General features: G+C 43.6%; 1 protein-coding gene across 1 annotated transcript in view; it reads left to right on the top strand.

Moving 5' to 3' along the window:
* Positions 1-5,243: 5,243 nt before the first annotated feature.
* LOC309554709 (very-long-chain 3-oxoacyl-CoA reductase-like) overlaps positions 5,244-9,777 on the top strand; it is a gene marked incomplete at its 5' end in the record, with an annotated part of 154,346 nt that continues 149,812 nt past the window's right edge. Inside the window, one exon of the mRNA XM_082256412.1 lies at positions 5,244-5,299. Coding sequence (XP_082112538.1) covers positions 5,244-5,299 — 56 coding nt within the window. The remainder of the gene's footprint in view (positions 5,300-9,777) is intronic.

Raw genomic sequence — 9,777 nt, 5'->3', positions numbered from 1 at the left:
GAACATAGAAACTTCACACTGGACCTCATCCAACTTGGCTTCTGCTCCTCTCCACTCCTCCTCCAGACTCTGGGACCTTGGTTTCCAAATGAAATGCAAACTTTTCCACAGTCTGTGATGATTTGGGGAGCCATGTCATCTGCTGGTGTTGGTCCACTGTGTTTTATCAAGTCCAAAGTCAGCCCAGCCCTCTACCAGGAAATTCTAGAGCACTTCATGCTTCCCTCTGCTGACCAGCTTTATGGAGAGGCTGATTTCATTTTCCAGCAGGACTTGGTACCTGCGCACACTGCCAAAACTACCAATACCTGGTCACATCATCATGGTATCACTGTGCTTGATTGGCCAGCAAACTCGCCTGACCAAAACCCCAAAGAGAATCTGTGGGATATTGTCAAGAGGAAGATTAGAGACACCAGACCCAACAATGCAGATGAGCTGAAAGCCGCTATTAAAGCAGCCTGGGCTTCCATAACACCTCAGCAGTGCCACAGGCTGATTGCCTCCATGCCACGCTGCATTGATGCAGTAATTCATGCAAAAGGAGCCCCGACCAAGTATTGAGTGCATGCTATACTGTACATGGACATAATTTTCAGTAAACCAACATTTCTGTATTAAAAATACTTTTTTTTTATTTTTATTATTGGTCTTCTGTAATATGCCTATTTTTTGAGATACTGAAATTCGGGCTTTCACTAGCTGTAAACCATATTTATCAAAATTAAAAGAAAGAAATGATTGAAATATATCACTTTGTGTGTAACGCATCTATATAAAATACAGAGATGTATAGTAACTAAGTAGAACTACTTCACTACTGTACTTAAAGCGGAGTTCCACCCAAAAGTGGAACTTCCGCTTTAGGGAGTCCTGACCCCCCGACATGCCACATTTGGCATGTCATTTTTTGGGGGGGGGGGAGCGGGTACCTAGTTTTGACATGTACCCGCTCCCACTTCCGCTCGGAGCGCCGCGGCGCCCTGAGCGGAAGTTCTCCTCTCCCCCTCCCTCCGAGCAATCTTCTGGGACACGTCAGAGGTCCCAGAAGATTGCCGGCCAATCACGGCGCGCAGCGCGACTCGCGCATGCGCAGTGGGTACCCGGCTGTGAAGCCGCAAACTGTAACAGCCGGGTGCCCACAGCAGTGATGCCGGCGCCGAGGGAGAGGATCGAGGCTTCGGGCGGCCGCATCGCTGGACCGTTGGACAGGTGAGTAAATGGCTGGAACTCCGCTTTAAGTACCGAAAGGCGGTATCAGTACTTTCCTAGAGTAGAATTTTTTTTCTCCTACTTCCACTTTTACTTCACTACATTTTTTCAATGATTTCAATACTTCTACTCCAATTTTTTTTTTGTGCTGCATAGTTACTCGTTAGAATTATAAAAATTACCACTGCCAGAACAGTAGATGGCAGGTTTCATGAAGCTCAAAACATGTGTATTATCAGCGCATACGAAAATAAAAGCTACTGTATGTATAAATAAAAGCTGCATTTAAAATAATAAAAAACAATATGATGTTCAAACTTTTGACTTCTTTCTTGAATAACTACATAACACAGTACTTGTACTTTTACTTTCAGTACTTGAGTAGCAAAATTAAAAAAAAAAAAAATACTTGGAATACTTAAGTACAAAAAATGTTGACTACTTTAGTACTTCTACTCAAGTCACTTTTTGATCGAGCACTTCCACTTCTACTCAAGTATGGGTTTCGAGTACTTTATACAACTCTAATAAAATATGAGTTTCACTTTTTGAATTGAATTACTGAAATAACTTTTTGCTGATATTTTATCTTTATGAGATGCACCCGTATATTTACAGTATATATAAATATTATATAAAACCTATATATTATGTTATATGTATGTGTGTGTGTGTGTGTGTGTGTGTGTATATATATATATATATATGTATAATGTTGTATTAAACTGCTTTAGCTTGTTATTCTCCTTGCTTGGATAGAGCAAGCAGAATAACCTGTGTCCCATTATGGAGACTTTTCTTCACTTTCTGTCCTATTGCCAAAAAGGAAGTGAGAGGAAGTCCCTACAAATTAAGCGAACCCCTTGGGACCCCCAGGTCACCAGAACTATTGTTCCTATTTGAAGATTGCTCCTCCTGTTAATTTTCTGGGTACAACACAAAATTTTGGAATATTCTTTTACCTTCACTTTCAATAATAATAGTAAACAGAACAAATCGAGAGGGTGAATCTCTCGAATGCGGACACAGAGAGCAATAAAAACCGGAAGGGGCTCTAATCCCTCTCCACTCTATCCAAAACTTAAAAAAAAGTTTTGCCTTTAGTTATACTTTAATCCTAGCTAGAACCCCCCCCCCCATTTCTATCACATACAGTTATTCTCAGAGACAGGGCTTCGGAAAATCATTCTTTTTACACTTCGAAAAACCATCCTCTTTACTGCAATTAGCTAAAGTAAAATTGCGTTGGATTCAGCTTTTGAATCTTACTGAAGAGTTAAGCTGCCTGTTGATGGTGTCAAATCAGCAGGTGACCATGCTGTCTGACTGGGTCTATAGAGGTATGTCCATGTATAAAACAGCATTTGATTTAGAACAAAGGGAAACTCCCCCACATTTTTTCAGCAAAAATTCTCAACTTCTTTAACCACTTCCGCCTGGTGGACGTCCTCCGGTTTCAGTGGTTATATCGGGATGAATCCTTCACCTACAGGCATCATTCCGGTATGTATTTTTTCAACCGGCTATTCTTTCTAACAGAAGTAATCCAAGTGGCTAATTAGCTACTCGGATCACTTCTATGGGTAACGGGGGTCCCACCCCCCTCCTGCGGCGGCTGCAGCTTTTCGCTGGCTCTGCCATCCCATCGCGGAGCCAAGGAGCGATATGGCAATGGCTGCCCTGAACAGAAAGAGAGGAATTGACATTGTTCCTCTCTTTCTCTGTAACCCCAAAAAACAGGAGCGACGAGTTATGTTGTCACTTCCGGTTTTGCGTCTTTGTTTACCTGGCCGCCAGCGCACAGGTCGGTGGGATCGGCTGCATTGGAAGCTAGGTGAGAGATATGGGGTCTAATAGACCCCAGATCTCTCCATAAAGAGGCCCTGTCAAGGCCCATGCTGTCGCAAGAGATATTGTTCATCACTTGTGATAGCAATAAAGTTCATCCAAAAAAAAGTGTAAAAAAAAAATGTTTGTATAAAATTAAAAAAAATTAAAAATGTATTATTAAGCAACCCCGTCCCACCGTTCTTACGCACAAATGTGAACGTATACATTACTCCTGCACACATCTGTAAATGGTGTTGTCGCGACCGTTAGAGCGAGAGCAATAATTCTAGCCCTAGACCTCCTCTGTAACTCTGAACTGGTAACCTGTAGAAATGTTTAAATTGTTGCCTATGGAGATTTTTAAGTACCGATATTTGGACTTACTATATAAACAGAAGTCCCCTAGGAGCAATTCAAGATTGATTACACAACACTCTGATAATTCAACCGAATTACGTTCTATTATCTCTAAACACTGGCATCATCTTAAAGCGGAGTTCCGGGCACAGATGTCATTTTTTGATGAACATACCCCCGGGACAGTCAGGGCTAGCACATTCCACAATGGCTAGCCTCTGATCTGTCCCGGTTCGCACTTACCTTTTAGAAGAAATACTTACTTAGAAAATTTCTTCCACAGCGTTTCCATCTCTCTTGTGGGCAGCTGAAGCCGGCGCGGTCCTCTTCTGCGTCTTCTTCCGCGTCTTCTTCTCCCAGAATGCGCCGCACCGGCCCCTCTCGTCACTTCCGGCGCGGCGCCGCATTCCTAAACAGCTTCTGGGCATGCCCAGAAGCTGTTTAGCAGGGGAATGCGGCGTCGCCCGGAAGTGACGAGCGGGGCCGGTGCGGCGCATTGATTCCTGGGAGCTATGACGTTTAGCTACCAGGAATCATCGCAGCACAGGAAGTGACGGGGTGAGCCGCGGCTCCGAGGGAGGAAGCAGTCAGAGGTAAGTATTTACGATCTTCAATAAAAAGGTGAGTAAACAAAAAAAATAAAAATAACTATCCAATTCCTTTTCAGGTCAGGTCTACCTAGCGGAGGGGCACAAAAAAAAAATCGTTTTTGTGCCCGGAACTCCGCTTTAACTGAAGATCATACACTTTCTAAACACGTCAAGGATCATCCCGAACTTGTTTTCAGACGAGCCACCTCCCTTCGTGACCGCCTAACAACCAGCCATGATTGCGATAAAGTTATGGATCACCCACCTGTCCCAGAGACATATCGCTGTGGACAATGTCCACTCTGTCCCTGGGTTAGCAAAGGTCCCATTACTATACTTCCCAATGCTCAATCACATAAATTAAGCACACATACCCAACTGTACCACACAAGGGGTGATATACCTCATGACATGCCAAAGCACGGCATTTTATGTACAAAAACCATCCGCCAATTTGGCCAATGCATAGGGGACCATGTCTATTATTCGGGTAATGGTAAGATCCTTACCCCTGTAACCAGACATGTGGGGTTACACCACAGGTTTGACAACACAGTGGTGTCCTTCAGGGTGTTGGAGGTTGTCCCCCCCCCCCCCCAATCCCAGGGGTGGTGCCTGGGACCGATGCATCTTGCAACAAGAGACATAATGGATAGAAAGGCTGGATTCACTTTCTCCTCCTGGCCTGAACGAAATTCACACATATAAACCATTTCTGTGGTGCACTCATACAGGTCTGACTCCCCTTCCCACATCCCCCCACCTCCTTCTCTTCTTTTCTCTCTCTTCCTCCTTTTCTCCCTGTTCCTCCTTCTTCTTCTTCTCCTTGTTTTCCCCTCTTTTTCTCCCTTCTCTTTATCCCTGTCCATCAAGGGACTCTGTAGACGCCCTGTATCTCTAATCTTTGTTTTTCTCTTTGCTTGCTCTTCAGGCACAGAGCAATTTGGTTCCCTGTCTGAATAACCACATGATTTACTGATCATGTGTCTATAGCCAAATATTTCCTCAAGCTACACCTATGACCATTTTCAGGTTGATATAATATTGCAGATTTTTATATGTTTACATATGGTACCGTATATACTCGAGTATAAGCCGACTTTTTCAGCATGGTTTTTTTTTTATGCTGAAAAAGCCCCCCTCGGCTTATACTCGAGTCACGGTCTCACTTACTTTTTCCCCCGGTCTGTGTGCTTGCGCTGCCCCAGCTTGGGAAAGACCATACACGTTCGGCTATTCCCGGACAGACGGCGCATGCGCAGTGATGTGTTGGCGCTGGGCAGCGCCATTCTTAAATGTAAGGCGGAAAGGTAAGTGAGACTCCTCCGCAGCCACTGCATCTCCTGTGCCATGCCTGAACCATCTCCTGTGCCATCTCCTGTACCATCTCTTGTACCATGCCCACAGCCCTGCATCTCCTGTACCATGCCTGAACCATCTCCTGTACCATCTCCTGTACCATGCCCACAGCCCTGCATCTCCTGTACCATGTCCGCCGCCCCTGCACCATGCCCGCAGTCCCTGTTTTGGTTCTTGTGGGGGTCCAGTTAGGTCCAGTAGCTGCTGCAATTACCACCCTAGGCTTATACTCGAGTCAATAAGTTTTCCCAGTTTTTTGTGGTAAAATGAGGTGCCTTGGCTTATATTCGGGTCGGCTTATACTCGAGTACATACAGTACTTACTTTATTCATTATCAATGTATAATGCTGTTTATGTCTATTTGCATTTTTTTACAGTGTCCCATCTTTGTTTTAGGCTTGTCCTGGTGAGTTCCATCCTTCCAACCTGTCTTGGAGCTGGGGGCACTTTGGGTGTCTTTGGGTGTCTCCCGGGGCGAGCATGCAACGTCCGTAGGAGGCTATGCCCACTCGATTTGTCGAGTTTGCCTCTGTGCCCTATGATCAGCTATTTGCCCTGTTGGTATTCGCTGTGTCACATCTGCAACGCCACCCCCCCCCCTGTCAGATGGGGGGTGTGGTGTCCGCCCAGCGGCCCGCCTGGCTCCTCCCGGCCTCACTGTGGCAACACGCGCGCGCCGCTTCTCGGCGCATGCGTGGTGCACCTTTTTTCGGCGCATGCGTGGTCGGACGCTGCTGGGTTGAGGTGGCAGATAAAAGTGCCCCTTCTGCCCTTCATCCTTACTTGGCGGCGGATTTTGGGCTGGTGGTCACCACAGGTATATGTCTCTACTCATCTGTACTCTTTTTTTATGGCTCCTATATGGACCTTTTGATATATACTCAATGCAATACTTTGGGGCTATATTTTCCAACTTGGTTTTTTGCATATTACATTTGTATATTATCTATACATCTTACTCCCTTTTTTTCTGTAGGCACCCTTTGCTTTGGTATCTGTATTGCGGTTCCTACTTGGAAGCACATGCCTTTTTAGTTGGTGACCTAATATTTTCCCAGCCACGTGAGCCATACCACCTGCTCCACCGTCCGCCTTGTCTTTGATGGGTTTACCCTCTGGATGGTATGTTGTAATCATCCCACTACAAGATTCTTTATCATTCTACTTAAGCAAATTATCCCTTAGTGTCTGGATTTTGGTTACCCCACATAATGTTTGCCACCACTTAGACTCTACTACAATCTGTGCTGAGGGGTCCTATCTCTTTGTTTGCTGTCTCCATGCTCGCCCGGGGGAGATTAGTTGCCTTGCTGTCCTCAATGTTCCTGGCTGGATGGTGGCTACTGTTTTTATAAGGTAGGTATCTCACTGGGTTATGGCATATCAAAGATTTGGACACACACATAACTATGTTTTTGATTGATTTGTTTGCGTTTCATAATGTTAATGAATTAAACGCATTGTTTGTTTATTCACTATTTTCTACTTGCCTTGTTTCTTTTTATGTTTTGCATCTTAGTATATGTATACCGTGCCATTATTGTACCACCCCACGCCCCTGAAGAAGCGGGTTTCTGCAAAACATGTCAGCCATTATGGCCATCCCATCAGCTACATCTACCTGACTCCATACTTGAGTCAGTGAGGGTATTATTCTTCGTTATGAATATACTGGTGTAGTCTGCATACATTATCAATTGGCTCAAATCACTCATACATATACAGTGTTTTATTGTTCAGTGTCTGTGTACACTCGGCTTGTTTATGTACCATCCGTTTTGGTTTTTGTAATAAAAAATTTTGAAATTTTTATTCTACCAGTTATTTCCTTAACATTATTGATCATAAGACTGTACCCTTAAAGTGGAGTTCCGGCCTATTTTGCAACTTTAGTGATTCCTGGAGTGCTCGCTATGCTGATCAACAATTGGGCATTTTCAATTTTTTTCGGGGGTCCCTTACCTTATTTTCAGGGCATTTTTAATTGTACTTCCTCCTTCTCCCCCCTCTGTGGCCACGGTCACCGACATCACTTCCACCTTTGCATTGCATCCTGGGAGCTGTTTGTCATCACTCCCAGGAGGCTGGAATCAGGAAGAACTCTCAGAACACTCCCTGGAATCAGGAAGAAGGACACAGCAGATTACACTGCGGCTTCAGATGCCCACGTCTAAGATGGCCACGCCCAGACAGCGTTTTTAAAAGTTCGATTTTAACTAAAATCCAATACTGTACACCTTGTAAGTATGAGAATAGCGGTTCTGTAAAGGGCGATGGATTAGTATTATAGGGGTATTTTTAGTTAAAAAAGATGTTTGAGGCCGGAACTCCACTTTAAAGTCCCCACATCTAGCCTCCCCCCCCCCTCCTTCTTTTCTTTTCCTAAATTCTTTGTCATATATTTGGGATGTAGGTACCCGCATTTCTTATAACAAATTTTTTTTCTGAGCTTCTCCATAAAGTACCAATATTTGTTGCCATTTCGCGAGCATGCGCAATTTTGAATCATGACATGTTGGGCATCTTATTTACTCGGCGTAACATTATCTTTAACATTATAGAACAACATTTGGGCTAAATGCAGTGAATTTTATTTAAAAAAAAAACAATTGCGCTTAAAAGTGCGTTGTGCAAATACCGTGTGACAAAAAAAAAAAAATATGTATATGTGTGTGTGTGTGTGTATGTATGTATGTTGTGACAGGAAGTCAGGTAAATCTGTGGGTGTTGTCACAGACGGGAGATACATTTCTGCCTTGTTTAGACAATTCACCAATTACTATCAGGTGTCGGCTGCGGAGGTAGCCAGAAAGGTTTAAGGATGTTGGAAAGCTTCAGCTATTCAGAATGAGGCAACTAAGGCCTCTATAAGTTATCCAGAGGATCCATCCATCTTCTATCATCCATCCTGAGGCTTTTTGCGTTAAGGAGAGCAGTGAGCTGAGAGACTTCTGAAGGTGAGGTGGTGTTGACTTTTTCTGTGTGAAAGAAAAACAAATGGACTATTGGTTTTCTGCTGTATGACCAGCAGTGTCTGCCCAGCAGTAGGTTGGGACAGACTCCATAGGTAGGTTCCTGTGATGTGAAGGTAGACGCCCCAAGTGGCCAGGATTTATTTTATGTTTGTTTGATTTATGCTGTTTGGATGCTTGCACTTGTTTCCAGAAAATTGGAAGAATAAACCATAGACTGTTGTTTTTCAACCACTCCTCGGCTGTCTCTCTGTGTAGCGAACCCACCCAAGGGGTCACCCACACCCGCTACCGAGCCAACCCCTTACAATGTGTAATGTATGTGTGTGTGTGCGTATATGTGTATATGATGTGTATATATATATATATAATGTGTTGAGTTGTGTCATTTGGGGGTTAATTGTACTGTCCTGGCATTTTCGGGCCTCAAGAAATGAGATTGTCCCTCAGTACATCAGGATTGATTGGTTTTCAGATATATATATACCATAGTTTGTGGACTCTATAACATTACTATAGACTAAATAATATACACTGATTTGGGATATTTTCACCAAAAAAATGTAGCAGAATACAAACCCAATTCCAAAAAAGTTGGGACACTGTACAAATTGTGAGTAAAAAAGGAATGGACTAATTTACAAATCTCATAAAATTATATTTTATTCACAATATAGATAACGTATCAAATGTTGAAAGTGAGAGATTTTGAAATGTCATGCCAAATATTGGCTCATTTTAGATTTCATGAGAGCTACACATTCCAAAAAAGTTGGGACAGGTAGCAATAAGAGGTCGAAAGAGTTAAATGTACATAAAAGGAACAGCTGCAGGACCAATTTGCAACTTATTAGGTCAATTGGCAACATGATTGGGTATAAAAAGAGCCTCTCAGAGTGGCAGTGTCTCTCAGAAGTCAGGATGGGCAGAGGATCACCAATTCCCCCAATGCTGCGGCGAAAAATAGTGGAGCAATATCAGAAAGGAGTTTCTCAGAGAAAAATTGCAGAGAGTTTGAAGTTATCATCATCTACAGTGCATAATATTATCCAAAGATTCAGAGAATCTGGAACATTCTCTGTGCGTCAGGGTCAATGCCGGAAAACCATACTGGATGACCGGTGTGATCTTCGGGCCCTTAGACGGCACTGCATCACATACAGGAATGCTACTGTAATGGAAGTCACAACATGGGCTCGGGAATACTTCCAGAAAACATTGTCGGTGAACACAATCCACCGTGCCATTCGCCGTTGCCGGCTAAAACTCTATAGGCCAAAAAAGAAGCCATATCTAAACATGATCCAGAAGCGCAGGCGTTTTCTCTGGGCCAAGGCTCATTTAAAATGGTCTGTGGCAAAGTGGAAAACTGTCCTGTGGTCAGACGAATCAAAATTTGAAGTTCTTTTTGGAAAACTGGGACGCCATGTCATCCGGACTAAAGAGGACAAGGACA

The sequence above is a fragment of the Pelophylax lessonae genome (genome assembly GCF_965119305.1).
Source record: "Pelophylax lessonae genome assembly, chromosome: 4".
Classification (NCBI taxonomy): domain Eukaryota; kingdom Metazoa; phylum Chordata; class Amphibia; order Anura; family Ranidae; genus Pelophylax; species Pelophylax lessonae.
The sequence above is the reverse complement of the archived record's forward strand: the minus strand, read 5'-3'. Positions and strand labels throughout refer to the sequence as shown.